We start from the raw sequence: 23,936 nt of genomic DNA, 5'->3' as shown, positions 1-23,936 counted from the left end.
TGTATTTGTCTTCATGGGTTATATTTCTGAGTCCCTCACTAGGCTAGTCTCCTGAAGCATGGAGATTAGATCTTATACACATCTGGGTCCCCACAGACCCGAGCACAGTGCCTGGCACAGAGCAGATGCTCAGAAAACTTAAGTGAACAAACCTTTGAATGAAAGAGAGACCTTTGGAATGTTGGTTTGGGAACAGGAGGATTTATTGCAATATTTGTAGGAAACCAAATGCCTCATAAGGAAGGATGCAATGAAAGACCCCAGCTCTTTTTTCTGGTCCATTTCATGATTATATTTGGGAACACCACCAACTTGGTTTGGTTTCTTACTAAACCATAAAGTGTAAACATTCACTTATAGAGAAGAAAACCTCAATACCAATAATATTTATGAAACAAATTTTTTCTTCAGGTAAAAAAAAAATAGTGAAATAACATATCTACAAAAAGATGAATGTAATTTGCTTCTACTTCAGTGAACAGTAGTGTGCCAAAGGGGAAAGGCCTCTGCCACCAACTAGCTAACTAAAGAGCATAGGCCTAGCATGTCTTATCAGTTTCCCCACTGACTTTCCTGATGCCATTAGAGGAAAATTATGAAGCATAAATAAGAAAAAGTAAGTAACCTGTTACACAAATGTGAAGGATCATTACCACTACCACTATTTTGTCATCTCAAGAAAAAGTTGAGGACTCTAAGACATCATCAGAAAGAAAGCAAAAAATAAATGGTTCCTTTTCCTTTTACTGTCAAAACAGCAGACCTGCCAAAGGGTCAGGTTTAGAGTCTTAGGATGTATTTGTCACTAGTGAGAGAGCAGTCTGGCTCTAATGTCTTCGTTGTCATATCAGGTAACCAAACCTCATATATCTCTTATCTCATTAAAATCTAAACATGTGCTATCAGAACCAGAAAGAGTCATAATCTTAGCCTCCCTTAACTTCTTTAAGAAAACCCAGTCTCTTCAAGGCAACAGTGAAATGCAAGTTTAAAGGCTTGATCAAAATAATGAACGATTTCTAGGACAAGACTGAGGCACTGTTTTATGAGGGTAATTATAGGATACATGGACAGTATTTGGGCTTTTGCATCCCTTCTGCATTTTTACCATCCTTTTTTTCTTTCAAGTTTGGGTATCCACTCTGCTAGGTTAAGTTCTAGTGGACAAGCTAATAATATTTACAGCAAAGCTATGCACCAATCATCATCCATGTTGAGGCCCGATTCTCACATTGTCTCTTATAGTTATACTTAGTTGATATGAAGAATCTGTGTGTGAATAAATAAAAGGGAGACTCCTTTCCCTATGTCAATTCTTTAATAACTGTGTATAGGATGGAATAGATGAGTTGAGAAGCCCAAAAGTGTAGGGCCACAGACGCATAAACTGTTAACTGTGCAGAGTGATAATTTTATGAATGGAAAACTGAGCATTAGAGCAGAGAGGTGACTTGTCCAGAGTTATGCAGCTAACGCTGCAATAGAGTCCAGACTATGATCTATTTCTCTAGATTTTAAGTCCACCACACTATGCTACTTCCCACAAGTTGGACATATTTCCTTTTGACTATCTCAAAGAATGTAGAAGGTGGGTCCCCATCCAGGTTGGCAGGATGTCGACTGCTCATTTTCACAGAGATCCTTATCCCTACTAAAGGAACAGCCTTCTCTCTCTCTAACAGTGTGCTTTGTAATGAACCATACATCTTAAAAGTGAGAAAAAGTTCACCGTGAGAAATTTAAGCCACTCAACTTTGATCTGTCCTGTCCACTGTGCCTCTCACGTAGCTTCAGAGCAAGCCTTCCCCCAATCCCAGAGCAAATCCCTACACTAGCCCTATTGGTCCTCCAGCTGCAGCTAAAGGGAGATGCTCTTACTGTTGGCTCCCATGCCATCGGGAATGGTGGTGGGAGTGAGGGTGTTGCGCTGCTGAGGGTTGATAAGCTGGCTCACGGAAGGCAGCTTGTTCATGCTGTTCATTTTGTTCAGAGGTGGGGAGCTGTTCCCGTAGGAAGACTGAGACTGCATCGAGGTCCTGGGAACACAAACATGGGAAGGATGGTGAGCACAGGATGCTGAAGAGTGGGGACTGGTCATTTACAACAGGTCTCATATTAAAACATAACCTTAACTGTACACTTGCAAAAATATTCCTCTAGAACAATGACAGGAACTTATTTGTGTTTCTATCTGAGAATCTCTCCTACCTTGGCAGGGATCACAAGGCTATCATCAAATCGTGTGTTTCCTACATGAGTAGAGGACAAAGCTGAATATCTTCCTAAAGCATCTCCTTTGTGAGAGGGGAAATCATTGCATCTTCTTTTCCCCTCTATTGTTTTCTCCATCCCTTTCAATGTGAAAATCAATAAGGGAAAAGAACTGAGTGAAGACCCAAAGGCTTATGAAAGACATGGAGATGCCATGCTAAATTGCAGCTGAGGCATTTCACCTATAGCTTCCTAGGTCATTTGGGCATATGCAGAAAATAACCACAAAGCCAGTCAAACAGGGCATTTGGTAGCACAACCTGCCATCATGCAGAGGCCTCAACACGGAAACATGCTTTCTCAGCTTAGCTGTTCATGGGCCATGAGGGAACCCACCGGAATGTCAACAGCCTCTCTACACAAGGGGAACCCGGGAGTCCAAACAACTGTTCTGTTAAGTTTCCACAAGTCTCTTGAGAGACAAAGAAAACAAAAACAAAAACAAAAACAAAAAAACCAGTTTTCCATTCAGCATTATTTCAATTTGGAGATTTACTAGAATTGGTTTGTCATACTATGTATTATATTATATACAACATTCCCTATTCAACTGCCATTCCTGACTGTTCCCTTGAATATAAAACTAGTGATATCTACTAGAATCGGGGAAGGATATAGAGTCAGATAAACAACGTTTAAGTCTCCCTCCAGCATATGTTAGAAAGCTATAGGTCGCTGTGCAAGCCAGTAAATATCCCTCATCAGAAAACTAAAATATATAAAAACTAAAAATATATACACTTACTGCATGAGTTAGATGCTAAAGGTGGGAAAACTAATAAGAAATGGTCCCATCTCAGAGAAGCTCATAGAGTAGTGGATACAATGGGATAACAATCCAACCTACCTTGTAGGGCTATGGTGAGAACCAAAAAAAATAAGATGAGGAAGAACTGTACACACTGTCAGGCATTTACTGTGTGTCATTATTGTGACCAGAGAATGAAGATTGGGCTGAGTATGCAAAAGGGGAAAACCTCCCCGTTTACACTCCTCAAATAAAATGTATTATTTTGTTCCTATTTGTCTCCTCCCTGCTGCAGCCATATCTTTATTAGAGAAGAGAGGAAAAATGTTTCTTTGAGTTTTATTTGCTTGTGTGTGTGTATGTGTATCAGATTTAGAAGGCTCTGTAAATGAATCCAAGTTCCAAACAAACATGTTATAATATTGTTTGAAAAAATAACAAGTGGCTCTAACACCTGAGTGCTACAGTCGTGCTAGGCTTGGACTTCAAATCTGCTTCTCTGTATTCTCCATAATTACACAAAACAGGGAAGACTCCATTCCATATCACTGAAGAGCCACAGCTAGAAGAATTCAAACAATATGCTATATTTGCATAAATGAACATGACAATTAATGTGCAATTGACAATTCAGCTGCATTTTAGAATCACTGTCTTAAAGTAGGAGGGTATTGATTTCTCACTTTAGCCCTTCTCAAGAAGACAGGTTTAGATCCATGTTGTATAAATGGGTATTTATATAATAAACTCTCCCAACTGTTAGATTCTTCAGGTTACCAAGCTCTCCTTTATCAATTTTCCAAATGAGTCTCAAATCCCTGTGGAGGAGGACATGGGATGGCAGGGTAGGGAGGGGTAGAAATGATTATGCCTGTTGTACAGATGGGTAAATATAAGACTCTAAGAAAAAATGTGCCCAAGTCACACATTGTTAAATGATGGGCTGAGAGGTCTCTTGGCTCCTAGTCTAAGAGTTTTTCCTTTCATTCTGTGACATCTTCCCAGAAGTAAGACAGTGGAGTGCAATAGGATACATCAAGAAGTGGGTGAAGTAGTGAGAGGAAATAGGAGACCAAGGGATATAGTAAAGGGAGACCCAGCTATCCTCAAAACCTCTCCATCCCTGTGTAGAAGGCTTGCATAAGAGTCAGCACATTTGAATACACTTAGGAACATCTGTAAGTCCATATCCAAGTGCAAGAACGTTCAGGGCAAGGTGACCAAGAGAAGCTTTGCTAGGTGCTTCTTCCTCTATCTTTGCCCACCACAAAGTAACAAAGATGCCAGGTTGCCCAGACTCCAGAGGCAGGTTAGTCCTCTGTAACCTAAAGAAATGTCTACATATCTCTCCCATCCTCGCAAATCAGTCAAATGTACAGCAAGAGCTAATGGAAACATTGCTTGAACCATTAATGCCCACCACTAGGAAAGTAAAAATGTATTTAAGAGCTATGAATTTTCCCTGGACCCTCAATTATAGTGAATGCCTTCTTCCAAATCCTGTTACAATTCCTTTCTCCTGTTTTTTGTGGTCTCTATTTTTGACCATTTTATTAGTTCATTTATTTTAAGCCACTTAAATTATTGTTGAGGAAGGTAGGTCACAAACCATAGACAAACAAAGAAGGAACATAAATTTTGGAGCCAATCGAAATATTAGAGTTCACATTCTAGATCTGACACAAATCAATTAAGTGACTTTGGGTAGTATATAGGTCTCTGGAGTCTCATTTACTTAATCTGTAGAACAGGCATTACACTCACTCCAAAAGACTTGCTATGAAGATTAAATGAGATTATGTAAGTGCCCTGGACATTGTCCTACAATTTGTCCTAGAATTCCACCAAAGGATTCCTTCTTTGGCCTTAAATCTTCCATTGCTAATGAAAAAGCAACTCTCTAGTGGAATCTGGCAATATATCAGGGTGAATCTATTTTACCAAACCACTTTTGCATGGTGGGATCCGAGAAGGGAAAGGGATATTGGGGGTAGAGCAAAACACCGTGGATATGGGGCAGGTCAGAAAAAGGGAAGACATGAACATGAGAAAAGGAATTGTTCCTCCTCGAAATTTTGCCCAGTACCTCCCCAAATGTAACTTTTCTCTCTAGCTGAGGAATCTTGCTTCTAAAGACGAACAGCTGCATTTATTCTCCAGCTAGATCAACTGTAATTATAAAATATTTTCTATCAGTTCAAATATATGCATTTATATAAACATCACTATAAACACATTAAAAACGTCCATAAAAACAGGGTGAAGGGGAAAAAAAACTTCCAGAAGAAAAAACAAACATTAAAAAATTAAACATACTCACTAACCCTTTAAGAAATTTGTGAATTCCTTAAAAGGGATTAGAAGGTTTTTAGATTAATTGAAAATGGTGCCAATGTAACAGCATCATCTGATTTTACTATTATACTTTTATCTAAAACATAAACATGTTTTTTCTTAAGTATTTTTCTTGTTTTTCTTAAGTATTTTTCTAAGTGACTATATTAGTTTTATTTAGAATGGTTGTTTTTGAAGTTTTTAAAACTTGTTACTCAAAGATCAGAACGTACTGTAATTTTTTTAAAAACCTATGCACAACAGGTTCCACCACAGATTTCTGGATATTTCCTAACACCAGTGTCACAGAAGCCAATTTGTTTAATAAACTGGAATTTGATTTAAATTTCTTCTAGTGAACTTGACAACTGAAGATATAACTCAAGGCTTATTCAGAGATGTGAACAAATGATGCTATAGTGCCTAGCTCTTTATGATGAAATTAAACATGCACAGGGCTAAAATAAATTTTCAAGTTAGCATGGGCATTGAAATTTAATTTTAAGACTGATGACCTTGATACAGAGTATCTTAAATAAAAACACCAACTATGACAATAGTGTAGACAGAACCAAAGTGACCTATTCTTCTTGTTCTTTAGACTTACACATGGTACTTCAAGCACTTAAGTGAAAATATTCTAGCATTTAAGGAATTAAAAAAAGTCAAAGAGACAGAAAAGAAAAACTGCGAGATAAACCAAGATGCAAAAGTTTATTGAAAATTAAAATCACACATTCATAAAGCAACAGCCTCAATAACAAGAAATCATTGCTGTGGTGACAAAGAATAAAGAGCTGGTGACCTGGTATGGGGAGCAGATTTTTTAAGTCTTTATACTATTATTTTAAAATATGATTTAAAATAGAAATAGATTCTCTAAAGTCTTTGAACCAAAAAAGAAGAATTATCTACTCTTCCTGTCTTTCATTTTTAGGCCAGGAGTGTTGATTTAAAAATGTGTCTGCTTGGACATCACTTAAACAAAGCATAAGTGTCCTGGACACGGCAATTTGAACAGTGTCAGTGATATGGCTGATTTTATGGAGCTCCAATCAAAGGAGTTAATTATAGATTTGGTGAGAGGACTTTGAATTCCATGGTGGACATGGAAGAATGATATATGACTGCCTGAAAGAATATTACTGGGGTAGTTTTACCCTCCTCTTAAAATGACAAAAGAGGTTTACCTGCCTTGGGGTCCAAACACAAATTTTGGAGGGTTTCCAAAAGCAATGAAAACTATCACATCAGATGCTGACATGGGGTGGCAGTGGCAGGACCTGGCACAGAATTAATGAACTTCCTACTACATATGAGGGGAGGATACTGGTAATGCAAGTTCTCAAAAAGAAGAAAAAATCATTCCCCGCAGTGGTTACTCATGGTAGTTATTACCTCTCTGCCCAGCAGTACACTTGACACCTTAGCTTGTTACTATTTGCAGTATCATTGCATGACCAGCATTAAAAGGGCCTGAGTCTCTCAGTCACCTACAGTTTACTTCTGTCCAGACAATAACAACCTTTTTTTCCTCCTTTTCTTAAAAAGACATCTTAAGTTTGAGACCTGCTCAAAAGCTTCTTCATGAGTTTTAGAAACACAACAGAAGGTAACAGAAAAGGGTTCCAATAAACATCGTAATGCCCCTCTTCCCAACCTGAGCTCCTCCCTCCCAAGAAACAACACAAAAGCTCACAGACAGACACAGGGGTTCCTGATGGACCAATGCTAGATCTAAGGATACAGAATCTGCAGAAAATGTCCTTTCTTGTACAGTTTTGAGTCCCTTCAAAGATTTTCTTACTAGTGGCTGTGTGCCTTTGAGCAGTTGGGTCTCTGAGCCAAAGTGTCTTCAAGTCATGGCTATGAGGGCTTGATACACACACACACACACACACACACACACACACACGGAAACACAACAAACACATACGCTCAAAATACAGAGATGGGGCTCTATGGGTACACTGATCGGTTTGGGGGGCTGGAATGTCTAAAGAAGACGTCAGATTGCCTCGGGCTTTCTCTCCGGGGCTCCACAAGCTCATTCCTGAAGCAGGCTGAAAGGAGACTGCAGAGAGGAACCAGAGAAAAGAAAAGATGAAGACTTAGGACTTCATATATTCAAATCAACTGAATACAGAAACACATCCTTCTACCTTCATGATCATAGTATAGTCAGAATAGAATGCCGCACGGCTATTTTTGTTCCTTCCTCTTTACTTTCCTTTAAGATTACTCAGAGATGACTTCCCAAGATTTTTATGAAGAAGAAATGAGAGAAGGCAATGGTAGCTATCTAGAACTATTAGAATCACCTGTGGAACTTTAAAGACATGCATTTTCCCGGATCCTTTCTGAGACCAGGCTTGGATCCAGGCATACATATACTTTTAAGAAGTTCCACAAGTTACTCAGTTGAGGACTATTAAGACAAGGTAGGTCAAGATGCTTAGTATGGTGCTTGGCATACTGGACTCAATTAATTGCAAAAAGGAATGCAGAGACAAGAAGTAACTTCAATCTTTTGTAAAATGTCATCTGCCCAATTATGATACCTCATTACTGTTCCTGTCTAGCTTAACTCTGAAGTATGAAGAAATATGATCTTATCAGTCTGGGGGCTGTGTCATCATGCCTTTGTAAAGAACTACTAATGAGCATTTTGCATGTGCCCAGATTGTGATGGATAAATATCCTAATCCTTTCAGTCACAAACTTGGCCTAGAAATGCACATATCAAACTCACAAAAGCAACTTTTGCATTATGAAGAAATCAATTATGACACAAGGATGCCAGGAACAAATCCTCTTATTTTCCTAAGGGTTGTGCAACCCCATGAACTGTTTGGGAATTACTGCCCGGATGGCTTCTGAATCACATTTGGTTACTCCTTGCAAAGGAACAAAGCAATTTTCACTTGTTCAGTGCTGAGATTTAGTAAGCCATCTTACCAGCAAGAATTGGGATCATCTTAAAGAAGATGCCAGAATACAAATTAGTAGGGACGCAATTTATTACCAACTAAAGAACAATGGTTTCGACTTCTTGTGTGGATATTACATCTTGGGGCTTCTCTTGGACCAAGGATTTCATAAGACAACATGCAGAAATCATCTTTCACTTATAAAAAAATGTCTGGATCAGAGAATTACACACTGAGACTAGAATTGAGACAAGTTCTGCAATGAGACGTGAGAACTTAGAAGAGTGATTTAATCTATCTGAATTTAATTAATCTGAGGGTGTTTTTCTGCATTACCAATTCAGAGCTAATAAATCTCTGTCCTGACAACTTCCTAACATTTTCGTGAAGTTCTAAACTAACTGTGTAAACTGTAAAGGCTTGTGCAGTGCCATGACCTATAAGGTTGAACCACATGAAACTGCCCATATTTACCTTTTTTTTAAATCTATGAAACTGGCAATTTCAAACAAATATTCTGGAAGCGTGGAGAATTTCTAAGTCAGACTTAGAAATATGGTATTAGTCATATCTGTCAGTGAGAGAGAGAAAGATTTGTGTCTTCTGCTTTCTTCTACATTGATAATTCTGAAAATATTACTTGCTTCTTTCTCAGATACATGAATCAGAGGAATAATTATCAACATTCTTGAAGAAAATCGTAGCCAGATGAGCTTAAAGAAATAGGACTTTACACTGAAACCACAAGGGTAAATACCAACTACCTGATACAGGGACAGAAAAATGGGAATGAATGCTTGCTTTCTGTTTTCTTATTATGACTTTCTTAACTAATGAAGCAGTCCAGAATATTGTAAAGAGCTATGTCTTCCAGATCTGATTCTAGTCTCAGATTTATTATGAACTGGCTATGAAATCACAGGTGTAGTTCATTGGGCCTCAGTTTCCCCAGCTATAGCACAAAGGGGCTAGAACTATAGTCTTGAAGATTCTGTTCTGCTCCAATATTCTCTGACCTATATCATTGATACTAATAAGCCGCGATCATCAAGTGATCATAAAGGAGAAGGAAACACTAAGAGCTCCTCAGGATGTCATACATTTGTATTAAAATCAAAGTACATCTATCCTGTAGAAACTTAAAAATAATTCTCCAGTGTTGGGCTAAGTAAAATTTTAACAAAGTAATGCTGCTCTCAGATCAGATCTTACCCAAGAAGGAGGGTAAATTACAGAAGGAAAAAAATGAACAAGAGATAATATTGGTCAAAAGTACACATGTCAAAAGATTGCTAAAAAGGTCTCAAGTGGCTGCTGCAAAACTGTCTTAAGAGTTCATGCCCCTTGAAAATATGACGGTAAGGAGTCCAGTGGCAAGAATGTGTCCAATTTGTCCTCTCGCTAGATTCTGGCTCCTATGAATGTAACTCCCTATGTTTATTCTAATATGAGCAAATCAACTAAAATCAAATTTCCTTATAAATGGAATAAAGCCTACTTATAGCTATAACAACTCAATTCACAAAAACTCAGTGTAAGATTTATCCTCCAGAAAGCCTATGATCATGAAGGTAATTGTGAAGGAATTTTTGAATAGGGAAAACCATGCACAAATGAAAAGCAAGCAGCGAGAAAACATATAGTGAGGAACTAATAGAAGCAATTAAACTGAAAATATTTTATTGCTTCCTCGTACAGAGTGTATTCTCTTCCCACTAATTTTCACTCTACTATAAAGAAAAGCATAAAATTGATTCCTTACCAGCATAAAATATTGGTACTAAGTTTTTGCAAAGGAAATTACAGGCTATCATAGGCATTTTCCAAGCTGATGTATTCTTTTCAAATGATTGCCAGGAATTAGATTTCCAGTTTTCTTTGTCTAATCATTCGTGCTCTTTCTTGGAGCTTTGTATAAAAATAAAAGAGCTGAAAAAAAAACTGAGCTGAAGAATACAGCAACTGGAGAATTTATATAAATTTATATCAATCATTGGAGGGAGACCCATGTATATATAATGTAACAAAGACATAATTAGACCAAATGTCTATATTTTGCAAAGATTTCATTTTGCAGTCTGTTATATTTCCATGCACAAGTTATCACAGCTGAAGTTAGCTCTTATACACTGTGAGACAAGCACTCAAAAACATGCAATGATACATATAAATGGATACCACAGGAAACTACGGGACTACAAATTCCTTGCTATTTATCTGTGACCACACATGCAAAAAAGTGAAAATATGTCTCTAAAATCTTTTGAGCTTCTTAAAATAATAATTTTAAGATATATTTTCTTCTTTGATGAAATAGATTGTTTTATGGAATATTAATTATAAATAAAACAATTTCCCTTTAGAGCAATGCAAGCCAATTAGGCTAGATAAGTTATAAGCCCTGGATAACTCATCATCCAGGGACATGGGACTATATATCCTCGTGTACTCCATGTAAACAAACAAATGCACATGCCTTCAACTGAAACAGATCATCTTGGCTTGTAAAGTCTCTAAAACTATGACAAAACTATTCCTTCTACTGTCTAATCTATACAAGTTGTTTACAATTGTCCTATGAACTTACATGATGCTGAGAATAAACTTCCAGAGCTTTCTTAAGATTCAAAAGGTGTTCTGGTTAGGAATTCACCACCAAACCGTAAACCACAGGGTGGCAGGAACCTCATCTATCTCATCTCTATTTTTACTGCTTTCACGTAGCAGATCTTCAGTAAAAAGCTTATTACGTGAGTCACATCAACTATTCCAGTCTTAGCTGATGATGAACCATATTTTGTGTCTAGATGGGCATGTCTTTTTCAGCCAGAAGAAAGACAAGAGAAGTCTCTGTTAAAGACTGCTGTTGTTTTGTTAGATACTGAAATGACACCTTAAAAGACTTCCTAAAATCTTTTGATATGTCTCTACTTTAGAATATATAGATTAGCTTCCAGATACTCCTATCAAAAAATATGAACATCAGGAAGCCATGAAGAAGCCACCCTTTTATCTAGAAGAAGGATTGGCAAACTATAGTGAATGGGCCAAACCTGGCCCATAAACTAAGAATAGTTTTTACATTTTTACAAGGTAGGAAAAATTCAAAAGAAGAAGAATGTTTCATGACAAGTGAAAATTATACGAAATTCAAACTTCAATGTCCATAAAATAAAACTTTATTGTAACAGCTGCTCTCATTTGTTTACATATTGTCTGTGGTTTGCTGCTGTGCTTCTGAACTGGGGAGCTACAAGAGACCATATATATGGACCAGAAAGCCTAAGGTATTTACTACTGGCGCTTTACAGAAAAAAAAGTTTGCCAACCCCTGTGCTAGAGGGTCAGACCTTTCAAACCACATCATTTAATACTGACAGAAGTTTTCTTGTTAAAAAAAGGCAGGAGGGGCTTCCCTGGTGGCAGAGTGGTTGAGAGTCCGCCTGCCAATGCAGGGGACATGGGTTCATGCCCCGGTCTGGGAGGATCCCACATGCCGCGGAGCGGCTGGGCCCATGAGCCATGGCCGTTGAGCCTGTGCGTCCGGAGCCTGTGCTCCACAACGGGAGAGGCCACAACAGTGAGAGGCCCTCGTACCGCAAAAAAAAAAAAAAAAGGCAGGAAATCATGGAGCAACTAGTTCAGCATGATCTGCTATGGAGTAGTCCTTCTGAGGTCATTTTGGCTAAGCCAAACATTTCCAGAGTGAACTGGTGATGATCTGAGAGTATGTCTTAATAGCATGACATGCATATCTTGGAGAAGGCATTTATCCCCTTTCGGTTTGTAATTGATGTTACAAGTCTATTTCTTTGATTCCTCTTTTATGAGTTTATAAGAACTAAATCAGTTTTGCACTTGAATGTATTAATATATATTTCTATATGATATCCTAAAGACTATATAAGATTGGCAATGGGAATTCTGTAACCTTGAATTCTAATTCTCCTTTGGAGTACCCTGTGTCCCCAAGGAACCACCTGATTCAACTTTCCAGTCAGCCTTACTCTAAAACCTTATATTTATGATTTGCAAAGTTTCATGCCAGAAATGAATGGTGAGATCTCTTCCAGGAAAAAAAGGTCTTAAATGCTCAAAGAGCCTGAAGTCCTTTAAAGAGAGAGCATACTTATTTTCTATTCCCCTGCTGCCCACCCCACACCTCATGGTCAGTAGGTATGGTCTCAGAGGATGCCTTCTGACTATCAGAAATGCAGTCCAACCTTCTCACCTACATTTATTTTGATTTAAAAAAGAAAAGCAATCTCTTTTTATTACAGTTTCCATAGATATCTCTCTAGAGTAGCTAATGATATATGAGAAAAGATCCACTATTTATTGCTCATTTACATTTCTATTGTAAAAGACAATCTTTGACTTAGGCAAGATGGTTTGGGTTTATTTTTTTTCACCTGAAGAATAAAGTTAAATGCTTGAATTACTAAAATGAGCCCCAAATGTCTATATTTTACATCTATCTGCAGAGACTCTGGCAATACTTCCAGTACAGACACAATAGTTTTTAAGCTAACAAGTGATTATTCTTAGCCACAGAAGGGTAAGTATAAGTGGAGTCTTGATTCACCAACATCTCTTCCTTTTATAAGAGCTATTTTATTCAGGTTAGTCATAAAACAATTAACATAATCAAAGATCCAAGAATCTAGGTAAACATTAACATGTAAATAGGTTGTATGTATATTCTAATATGGTTGCAAAATCTGGCCTCATTGATGTAAACATGTATCGCTGGAAGAAGACCTAGAATGGGGATGTTAAAACACGGCAATATGATGCCACTTTGCCCTTCTGCATCCAGATGTTTGCCAAATGAGCATGCACTGGGACTCTGAATCCTCAACACAGCACTCAAGACACATAGTAAAACCTATGTGCTGTCTCTATAACAGTTTTCCCAAAAGTGGATTGTGTGCATCCCAGGAGAGGGACAAAATAGTCTATTGAGATGAGGAAGAGAACATGTTTTTAAACAGACACATTATTACTAGAATAGAGTGTGTACTCAAAGTTCTACTATTGATAGATGTGCTTGGATCAGAGGCATAGACAAGAGAACTAATTCTGTTAGTGTGAGTCTCTTTTGTAATTCACTTGAAATGGTTTGTATTCAATTTCAAAATATAGGTGGAACTTCTCAAAGGGAAGGTTATAAGAAACAGAAGATTGTTGAAGTGAAAAAAGGTGTCCCACCCAGCCCATCTGAACCTACCATATTCTGCTCACAACCTCATCTTTTACATCATCCAACCATCACCCTGTTGCTGACCTGAATAAACAGTCATCTTACTCACATCTCCTAAAATGACACAGGGACACACTCACTGTTTCTGAAGTAAATGCTGGTGTTGCTGTTGCTGCTGCTGCCTGTATGTTTCAATCGTGTGCTGAGGAAGGTACTGCATGAGTTCCAGGGATTCTTTGATCTTCAGCAGCATTTCATAAGTCTCACGGCCCCTCACCTATGTCAAAGAGCAGAAGAAAAGTGAAGAAAAAATGAAGAGCTGTAGAACTATCAGAAGTACAGTCAATGCTCATTATTCGTGGATTCTGCATGGACGAATTCGCCTACTTGTTAACATTTATTTGTAACAGGAAAAACAACAATGGCAGGCTTTACAGTCATTCACAGACATGCGCAGAGTGATGAAAAGCTGATTCAACCGTTGCACAAGTTCCCAGCTGAGGGGGGAGAAGGTGATGTTCTGCCTTTTTGTTTCAGCTCTCATACTAGAAACAGGTGTCCTTCTCATAGTCTAGTTAGGGCCACATTTTTCACTTTTTCTGGGTGATTTTTCCATTTAAAATAGTTCCCAAGGGCAGCTGCCATGCTATCTCGTGTTCCTAAGTGCAAGAAAGCTGTGATGTGCCTTATGGAGAAAATATGTGTTAGATAAGCTTAGGTCAGCCATGAGTTATAGTGCTATGGGCAGTGAGTTCAATGTTAATGAATCAACAGCATATATTAAATAAGAAACACACATGAAACAAGGTAATGCATTGGTCAGTTACTAAAAACATGACCAGAGGCTCACAGGAACCTAATCCTGTATTTCCTCTAGGAGCAATGATTCAGTATTTGCTCGTACAGTGTTCACAGTGACTTCATAAAGCATAAGTATCACAAATAACTAGAATTAACTGTAACTACCTCTAGAAGGACACAAGTTTTCAGTGGAGGTAAAATGTGCTTCCTTCTTTAAGAGAGTCTCTTAAAAGCTTTAAAAAGTCTGAGCAGCTATTTACAATAGCCAGGACATGGAAGCAACCTAAGTGTCCATCAACAGATGAATGGATAAAGAAGATGTGGCACATATATACAATGGAATATTACTCAGCCATAAAAAGAAATGAAATTGAGTTATCTGTAGTGAGGTGGATGGACCTAGAGTCTGTCATACAGAATGGAGTTAGTCAGAAAGAGAAAAACAATTATCGTATGCTAACACATATATATGGAATCTAAAAAAAAAAAAAGGTGATCATGAAGAACCTAGGGGCAAGATGGGAATAAAGACACAGACCTACTAGAGAATGGACTTGAGGACATGTGGAGGGGGAAGGGTAAGGTGGGACGATGTGAGAGAGTGGCATGGACATATATACACTACCAAATGTAAAATAGATAGCTAGTGGGAAGCAGCTGCATAGCACACAGAGATCAGCTCGGTGCTTTGTGACCAGCTAGAAGGGTGGGATGGGGGGGGTGGGAGGGAGGGAGATGCAACATGGAAGAGATATGGGGACATATGTATGTGTATAACTGATTCACTTTGTTATAAACAGAAACTAACACACAATTGTAAAGCAATTATACTCCAATAAAAATGTTAAAAAAAAAAAAAAAGTAATCCCAGTCAACAACAAGAAAAAGTCTGAGCAGGACCAGGACTAGAGACAGGCAAGTGGAGAACAAAGGACACTTGCCTGACCCCGAGAGTGAGTGTCTGTTTACCTTGTGCACCCTAGCACATCATCTGTCTCCTTCCTGAGCGCGAGAGGCAGAGTTTGTCAGAATTCAGAAATGGAAAGATTTTCTCTACCTTTTGTTGGGTTAACTCCTACTAATCCCAGCTCTGGGATCATGCTCTTTGAGAAGATTTTCCTGACCTCAGTCTTTTAGGCTGATTCTTCCATCCTTCCTATGTGCTCCCACAGTGTCATGCCTAGCTTTGCTGAAGCATTGATTTCATTGCATTATGCCTATTTGTCTCCTCACTAGAAGGCAAGATCTTGGAAGGTAAGAATTGTACCCTACTGATCTCTAAGTGCTCAGGGTCTCGCATTACTGCCACTCAACAAATACCAACCAAATTCATGGTAAATTAAGGGGTTTTTTTGTTTGTTTCTTTACACATTACAGTTTGGTTAATTGTTCACTAAAAATAAGATGTAACAGAATACAGGATATCTCCTCCATTAGTACAAACTGCAATTTCATGAAAAAAACAGCTTTTCCAGTGGTTTCTATCTCATCAGCTGAAAACATATTAGGTCTTTTGGAATATCTAGTATAGCAGGAAAATGTTTAACTTAGAGTTCACATGTCAGTTTCCATATGTAGCCTGAGAAACAAGACACTGAGAATCTTAGCTAACTCACTGTCTAATTATTCTGCCAGCAAGCAGTCTAATTCCCTTACCCGACCTTCAGGGCCCAAAGAAGGAAGGGCTGCAAGCATGGCACACCCAAACCTGTGGCTTAGTTTTAATCCCAGTCAGATCTCCTGGCCTAGCTTGTCTGTGTCGCAAGTCAGTGTAGATGGCATCAAGAGATATACTGGTTACCCAAACTCTGCTGCCACTCTAGATAGCAAAGACCTAAGGTAATAAGAATTCGATGAACTATAACCATAGACTAAAAAGGGGCACCTTGGTGACCTTGAGAGGGCTTATATTCCTTGTAGGAATGAAAAATGCTCCTACAGAATAACTGGGCCAAGTCTCTGGCCATTCCCATATAATTGAAGATTCTGCCTGGCTTGGCTTTCTTTATAGCACTCCCTAAGAGAAATCCCAGGCAATTCACTATGTATTATCGACTTTGTGAATGCCCTCTGACAAAATTTTAGTCCTAAATTGGTATGACCATGCTGTCTAAAATCATCTTATCACTCTTAAATAATGAAGTACAAATTAATTTTAAATATTTGCATAAGAAAAATTTTATTAGGAAGGTAGCTTTGACTGGGTGAGCAGTAAGTAGAAGAGCCCACACTGTTAATATGTTCCAGAACTGGAGAGGGAAGGAGTAATTTCCTAATTTTGCAAAAAATAAATTATCTGTTTTATCTCACTAGTCTCCATCACCCTCTTCTCATTGTCACAGATAATTGAAAGATGACCCCAGCGTAAAAGCTCATTCAAAGAAGGTGAAAATGAAGCGATCATGAATACCCAAGGGAGACTCACTGGTAAGTATAGCAGTTCATCATCTGGGGATCTTCGTTTCTTGATGGATGTCATCTGGATACCATGTGTATTTTGACGAAAAGCTGATGGAGGAAAAATGCAAGTTTCATCCTGGTAATATTTCTGAAGCAATAAATACATTTATTACACACACATTAGCACGAGCAACACTTATGAGATTAGAATTTCTAGTTCTAAGCAGCCAGTAATTGGTGATGATTGCTTTTACCTTAGATGTAAACCTAGCAATAATGAGGTGGGGAGGAGGGAATGTGAGGGAAAACAAATGAAAGAAAACCCCGGGGGAGGTCGAGGAGGCTGGAAAATGGCCTCTGGCTTAAGTAGTGCTGCAGGAATCCTTGTGTCTTCCTGGTATGGGTCTGTGAACAGCTGTTCAGGAAAGGAAGATACATTGGTTTTGTGTTTTATTTTTCAGGTCATTTATCTTCCAAGGAGGTAGATGCATGCTATAGAGGTTGTCTTGCCAGTGCATTCAGCCCTGTGAGTTTACCCTTCCGATGTCAGTATGTACATCACATAATTTTTGATAAACAGTCTCTCTTTCCAGGACCTCAGTTTTCTCTTTGGTAAAATGAGTGAATTAATCTCATAAATCCTTAAGGTTTCCACAATGTAGAAACTACACCCAGGATCCAGGGTATAGAGAGGATTCTCCTACCAGAGTTCAAGTAATCGTTCTTACTGAAAGTTACTGATTTGTTGGTAACTGAGGTGCTCAGAGAAGTGTATGGAGCTAGGCCAACAGACAGACCTAAGAGGAAAATAAGGGTGGAGATATAATTATGGATATTATATGTACTATTGATATTATATATATAATATAAATCCTATATATATGATTTTTTGAGGAATAATTAGGGAGAAAAAGAGACTAACTGGAAAAGTAAATCACACTGAACAGCCAGAAGTTGATGGAGGTCAGTTGTAATAACATTGTTGTTCTATAAAATGCAACAGAAATTTTTATTTCTTCAGCAGAATAATCAGTAAAAAGATTAAAACATTTTTCATGATACAATTCATAGTGTGATGTTCTTTACAATACTTGCTGTAGTGATATCAGGCTTATGCAAGACACCTTCTAGAATTATGTCTCACGCTTTAGTAGCTGGAGTGGATCAATGCTTTTCAAATACTTGTTACCTGAAGAACCTCTGTTATCTGAAGGCCTCTGGGGACTTGTACCTCACAGGCAAGGGGTGGTGTGAGTGGAGCATGAAACCAGAGCCCACCCCAATTCCTGCTTCTTCAGCTACAGCACCTCTGCTTTCAGCTATTTTGCATTCTTTGAAATATTTCTTTAATAAAAGCTTTTACTGCTTAAAAAGACCAGCTGGAAAACAACTGACCTAAATCATTAGCCTCACTATAAATGATGTAACTAAGGCCCCAAGTGGGTCCTACACATCAAGGTTCAATGAAACCCAGATCTGCATGTTTCCCAGACTGCGCTTTATAAAATGTGTTCTTAAGTCTCACTATTCCCCCAGACCCATGAGGAAGGCAGGTAGCATTTTCAACCCTCATGCTCAATAATAGAAAAATAAATGGATATCAATAGGCTAAGATACTGCTTCTCAAACTTTAGCTGGCAACAGAATCACTTGTAGGTCTTACACAACATAGGTTCCTGGATCTCACACCCAGAATTTCTGATTCAGCAAGTCTGGGAACTAAGAATTTGCATTTCTACCCAGTTTCCAGATGATGCTGACGCTACTGGTTTGGCAGGCATATTTGGAGCATTGCTGACTAAGAAATCCTCACCGTGATGATTTGCTTTTGAAAAGCTATAGTGTACACCTGGAGCCCATTTTAGCGAGAGCTGCTCCCATCAGCTCTGGGGCCCTGGGTCATACTTGCCTCTAAAGCCCTTAGGTCTTATTCTGCAACTTCTCAAAGATCACTCCCCAGCTCCCCTCTCTGGAGAAGACTTAACCCCATTTGGCCACTACAGCTACTTACGGCGCTTCGTACCATCACCGTTCTTTGTGCTGTCCGAGACTTGCTGCTTTCTGATACTGTCTTCATCTGCCTTCCTATCTCTCCCTGGGCAAGCACAGATCCGGGCCTCAAAACAGCGGCGGCCCAGGACTTGCCCACTAGGAATTAGAGAAGAGGAGAAGAAAGGGTTAAATTAAAAGAATTTGAAAAGACCCCTGCTGGCCATCACCAGTGCACCACCACTACCAGCTCGGTTATGGCTGCTTTGAGGATGGGCCCCAAAGCATCTGGCAGAACACAAAAGTGCTTACACGCCATGAGCGATATTAGTAAATAGCATCCATTTGTTCTGCAAAGAACCTCCAAGCCATTAGCTGAACAGCTGTATTTAGCTACATATTTTAAATGAAACTTGAGTTAAGCCAGTGGATGTCTCCAGATAAAATCCCCATAGGCAGCTCAGACTTATTCAAAGAAACTGTTAAATGCCTCAGGGGCCACATGAAAACAAACACTGTCTAATCAGAAACTATTCCAGTCAAATGTCAAGAATTCAGGTATGAAGCGACTTGAACACCTTCCCAATTCTTTTTTTTTTCTCTTCTACCTTTACCCACCCCATTCTGTCTCCACTTTCTTAGATCTTTTATGTAAGTGTTTGCAGCAAGGATTTAAAGCACAAAGGACAAAATCAAGGGTAGCTCTCTGCTGAACATGTAAAGGTAATGATAAAGCAAACACAGTTTCACTTTGCCCTCTGCCCAGAGTTTCTATAGAATGACAATTCTGCAAATGCCACTTACTCTCTGGTTTCCAGAGTAACGATGATTAAAATTGGACGGCGGTTCATCCCTCCAACACAACTGCTGTTACACATGAAATTGTACAAGACTGTCGTGAATTCAGTGCCAACCTTAACACAGAGAGGGGGAAAAAACAGTCGGTGTTAACCATGGTTTCAACTGATGTTCTTTCTTCTCAGTTCTTCCTTCTTAGTTCTCACTTATTTAAACAACTCCACTTCTGAGGAAGCGATATGCTTTCTTCTACAAAGGCAAACTGTAAAATCCACAGTAGCTTCTTCTTTGCCTTGGACCTTGGGAAGCTTAAAGCTACTATCTGTAACATTGGACCCTACCCAAGGTGAGATATAGACTTTTAAAAAATAACAATCTTTGACCCTACATATTCATTTGCAAGCTGATCATATCACCTAATTCAAATAGGGTTCATCACATATACGAAAAGAGAGAGATGAAAAAATTACTAACTATAGCAGTAATGCTCCAGGGATATTTTTCCAAGGTGGATAAAAAACAGTACAACATATATGTGAATGTACACTTCTATAAAGAACACTCTGGAGCTTAAAAGGTCCTCAAAATTAAATCATCTAGTCCAGAAAATGAATTTATGGGTGAGGCAATCTGAAGCCCAGAGATGGAGAGTTATAAGCTAAAGGTCCACAGAGTGAGTCAGCAAACGAAGAGTCTCTGTTCTCACTACCCCAGTGTTCTTTCTGCCACACCACCCTGCTTTTCTAACCTGTGAACCTGTACATTCAAACTTCAGGTAAGAGTTCCATCTTAGGGTCTCCCATTTTCAGGCCAGTGTAAAAATACTTGTATCCAGTACTTGTGTACATCCGCTACTAGCTGAATTGCCAGTTAAGATCTCTGGATAATAATGTCACGTATAAACTCAACTGTAGATTCAATTACTGTCTGCCTTTAAGATGGGAACATGGACACAGAGCCACATTACCAAGTATAAATTTAGCTCAATTTTAGGACTTTTGAAGGGGGATAGAGAAGTGGCCTGTGGAGAACAGGGAGAGAAGAAACACAAAAAAGGTTAGTTGTTTTATAACAAGGACTAAAATAGAAATTGATGCTTGAAACACCCTCTATCACCAAAACTAATAATCTCAAGTTTGCCCAGTCCTTATCTGTTTACCTGAGGTGGCTCATAAGGTACGAGCACACTCTGTCTTCCTGTGATGGGGTCTTCTACGTACTGGGCATGGCTGTTCCCTTCTACTCGAATCAAATGACTAGGAGGGGCGATCTGTCCTGCAGAATGGAGAAAAAAAAATTCTTAGTTCTTCACTCTCAAAACAAAGAAAACAAAATGAAACTGTATGGACAGAACGTTGGTGGCCAAAGAGATGGTTTGTGTAATAGAGGAAATATACATCCTTGAAAAGAGGAATAGATCCTGTTGCCAGAGATCTAACACATGAAAGTATCGCCACCCATATAGCCACAGAAAGGACAGGAATGTTCATCTGTATTTAAGGGAATAGTCCCATGTTTCTGATGGTCAAGGTAAACAATTCAAGTGGTAGAGAACTCTATGACTACATCTCTGACCTGATCCATACAGGACATTTTTCTAGCTTCTCTGGAAAATGGAAGAAAAAGGAGCAAGTTAATTAAAAAAATATATTAGCTTGAGAGAAAATACTGCCCCAAAATTGACCATTAAAAATACTAAATAGGAAGCTATGGAGGACAAGGATATAACTTTCACTTTGTCTATTCTTTTTTTCATCATGAAGTCTCCATCTTACTTTGGTCATAAAGATGGGAAACTAACTGTTTTTATTGTGCTGCAAGAGCCCCAGGTTAGAGCGTAAGAAAAGGCAAGCAAGTTTTAAAAGAGTATAGACAAAGTTTCACAAAATGTGATACCTGGTGGAACTCGAAAAGAAAGAAGCTGCTCCAAGAGTTAATGACATGAATGGGTTTTGTAACCTTTGGCTGCACATTCTCATTCTACAAATCAGATATTCAATACAAGTAAAAGACTAAGTGTATGAAGATGCTCTCCGCTCTCTGAAGCATCATCTATTATGGCAAAAACTAAAAACAACTATTATGTCAAACAGTGAGAAAAAAAAAACAATAAGAAATGGTTATGTCACCTTGAGGGATGGAGGGCAATTATGGAAACCTATAATGAAGCCTAGCTATAGGGAATAACCTTTATAGCATATTGTTAAGTGAAAAGCAAGATGCAAAGGTATGGATAACGAGATCATATAAACAAGGACTAGAAATTAATGTGTAAAAAAATAGTTGTATTAAGCTGGGAGGATTTTAACTTTCTCTTTTTAAATTTCTATCTATTTTCTTTCTGCATTACTTTTTTCTCTAACATCTATTATATTCTCTACATATACACATTCTGGCTACCTACCAATCTTTCTATTTTTTCATATAATTTCTATAAAAAGTATCCTAACTCCCAACCCTCCTGCACCCTCATCACTCTTTGATGAATTTTTATGCTTTCTTCTGTCCTTCTTTTCCACTTTTCTCTCTTCTTGACAGCCTGCCTTCAAAGAACTTTAGAACAGCAGATGTAAGGGGACCCTTGGAAATAATGACCTCTTCTGTAAAACTATTACTGGATCTGAGGCTCAGAGGCTGGGGCCTAACTTAAAAGTCACCCCAAGATACCTGCTCTTTGACTCCCAGTCCTTCACTTTACTGTTTCCCGTCCCCAGCTTATGTTGTAGATCTTCTATTAACTCTTCTTATCCATTATTTGTCTTCATTTTTTTTTCTTAGTTCCTACTTTCTTCTATTTTTTTTTCAATATTTCTCATCTTTTATCCTCCTATCTCTTCCCCTTCTATAGCCTCATTGGTCTGGCCTTGACAATCACCCTGGGAGAGGCACTGAAGCCCCTAGCCAGGGCCCAAGAGATCAAGGGCCACATGTTCTCCTTAAACCCTCCCATTTAAAAAAAAAGAAGAAGAAGGAAGGAAGCAGTAGTAGGGAGTAGAGAGGCAAGTCCAGGTCACTGAGCAATTACCAATATTAAAATAAACAGTTCAATCACTGTGAAAGCCTGAAATTTACTCATCATTATTCTCAGACAGTCTTGTCAGCCAAAAAGGTAGCCTGAGCTGCCATCAGCCAGCAGAGGTTGGAACGAGGTAAGTGGGCACCAAACAAAAGTCTCCACAGGAGCTCTATTTCAAGGAACTTAGTTGAACGGCCACAGATCCCCATTCTCCTTACCCTCATTGAATTCACGGCTCAGCTCATGGTTGGGGCACCTTTTCACCACTTCAGTGACATGCTCGGCCTTCTTGTAGACAGGCATGGCACGGATGACAGCGCCCTGAGGAGGTGGGGTCATCACTTTGATCTGGATGGGGCATGTCTTTGCAATCTGGCAGTACAGTTTCTTCAGTTCAGTGGAATACTGCTTAGAGATGGGCCAATGGTGGAGGAAAGAAAAGAAACAATAGGAGATACTGTTGTTCAAAATACCTGTTCAAAATCAGAACAAGGAACATGTATCTACTTTCTCTAAACACATACCTTTATAGCTGCCTGTATGAAACCGAGCAGGACCCTGTGGGGCTCCTGGGTAGAGAAGCCTTTCCAGGCACCCCATTCCTTGTTTGTAGGGAACAGACTCTAGCCTCCATGACCTTCCCTGCACCCCAAATGGCAGTTTCAAACATTTGCTAATCAGGGAAGGGAGAGGATGCAGAGACAAATGAGGAGCAGCCAAAAAACAATAGTGCAGCCTTGGGGCAGGGTCCTGGTTCTGCCTCAAGGGATACACATAACAATATCTTTGAGCTCCTTACAGAACGAAAATCCCCAACAAATGGAGTTAGCATTCTTCATTCTAGAGAAGACCACCTGAGGCCAGGTTAAAGCAACCAGAAAAACTCATCAGACTACATGAGACCAGATTAAAGGAGTGCAGGCTCTGCACACACCCTAATCTTATCATCAACTCTGCCCTTGAACCATCACTATAAAACTCCTCACCAAATCCTCCAGGGTTGGGTCACACAGTTCTTGAGGGAAGGAGCCCACTCTGCCCCCCTTTGCTTGGCAAAGCAATAAAGCTATTCTCTTCTACTTCACCCAAAACTCTATCTCTGAGATCTGATTCGGCACTGGTGTACAGAGGCTGAGCTTTCGGCGTCATGTTCACCATTGGCTACTATATGCATGACATCTAGCAATCTTATTCGAGGGAATTACATTCATTGATCAAATTAATCATTTCTTTCCACTTTAAATAAAATCCTATGTCTACAAACTATTTCACATTTATCAAAACACATTTATGACATTATTTCCTGTTATCTTCTCTTTAGGATGAAGAAAGAGATTCTCAGAAATAGTTCAATGATTAACATTATGAACAGCTTTACAGAGTACCAGAAACTAAATGGAAAAACAATGTTCTCATGTACTGAGTGATATTAAACAGACTATAATT

The 23,936-nt window shown here is 38.8% G+C and overlaps 1 protein-coding gene across 5 annotated transcripts in view; it reads right to left on the bottom strand.

The window, feature by feature from the left end:
• The window catches only part of TP63 (tumor protein p63), a 209,363-nt gene that overhangs the window by 5,335 nt on the left and 180,092 nt on the right, over positions 1–23,936 (bottom strand). For 2 of the 5 annotated variants that reach the window (XM_060100122.1, XM_060100124.1), the window contains exons 5-11: positions 22,709–22,895; positions 20,634–20,749; positions 19,481–19,590; positions 18,699–18,835; positions 16,713–16,795; positions 13,627–13,763; positions 1,879–2,036 (exon numbers count right to left, since the gene is read on the bottom strand). In XM_060100122.1, the coding sequence (XP_059956105.1) occupies positions 1,879–2,036; positions 13,627–13,763; positions 16,713–16,795; positions 18,699–18,835; positions 19,481–19,590; positions 20,634–20,749; positions 22,709–22,895 (928 nt within the window). Of the gene's footprint in view, positions 1–1,878; positions 2,037–7,312; positions 7,428–13,626; positions 13,764–16,712; positions 16,796–18,698; positions 18,836–19,480; positions 19,591–20,633; positions 20,750–22,708; positions 22,896–23,936 lie in introns of those variants that run through there. The other 3 variants (XM_060100123.1, XM_060100126.1, XM_060100125.1) reach the window with 2 other exon arrangements.

This window comes from Mesoplodon densirostris, chromosome 5 (genome assembly GCF_025265405.1).
Source record: "Mesoplodon densirostris isolate mMesDen1 chromosome 5, mMesDen1 primary haplotype, whole genome shotgun sequence".
NCBI lineage: Eukaryota > Metazoa > Chordata > Mammalia > Artiodactyla > Ziphiidae > Mesoplodon > Mesoplodon densirostris.
The sequence above is the reverse complement of the archived record's forward strand: the minus strand, read 5'-3'. Positions and strand labels throughout refer to the sequence as shown.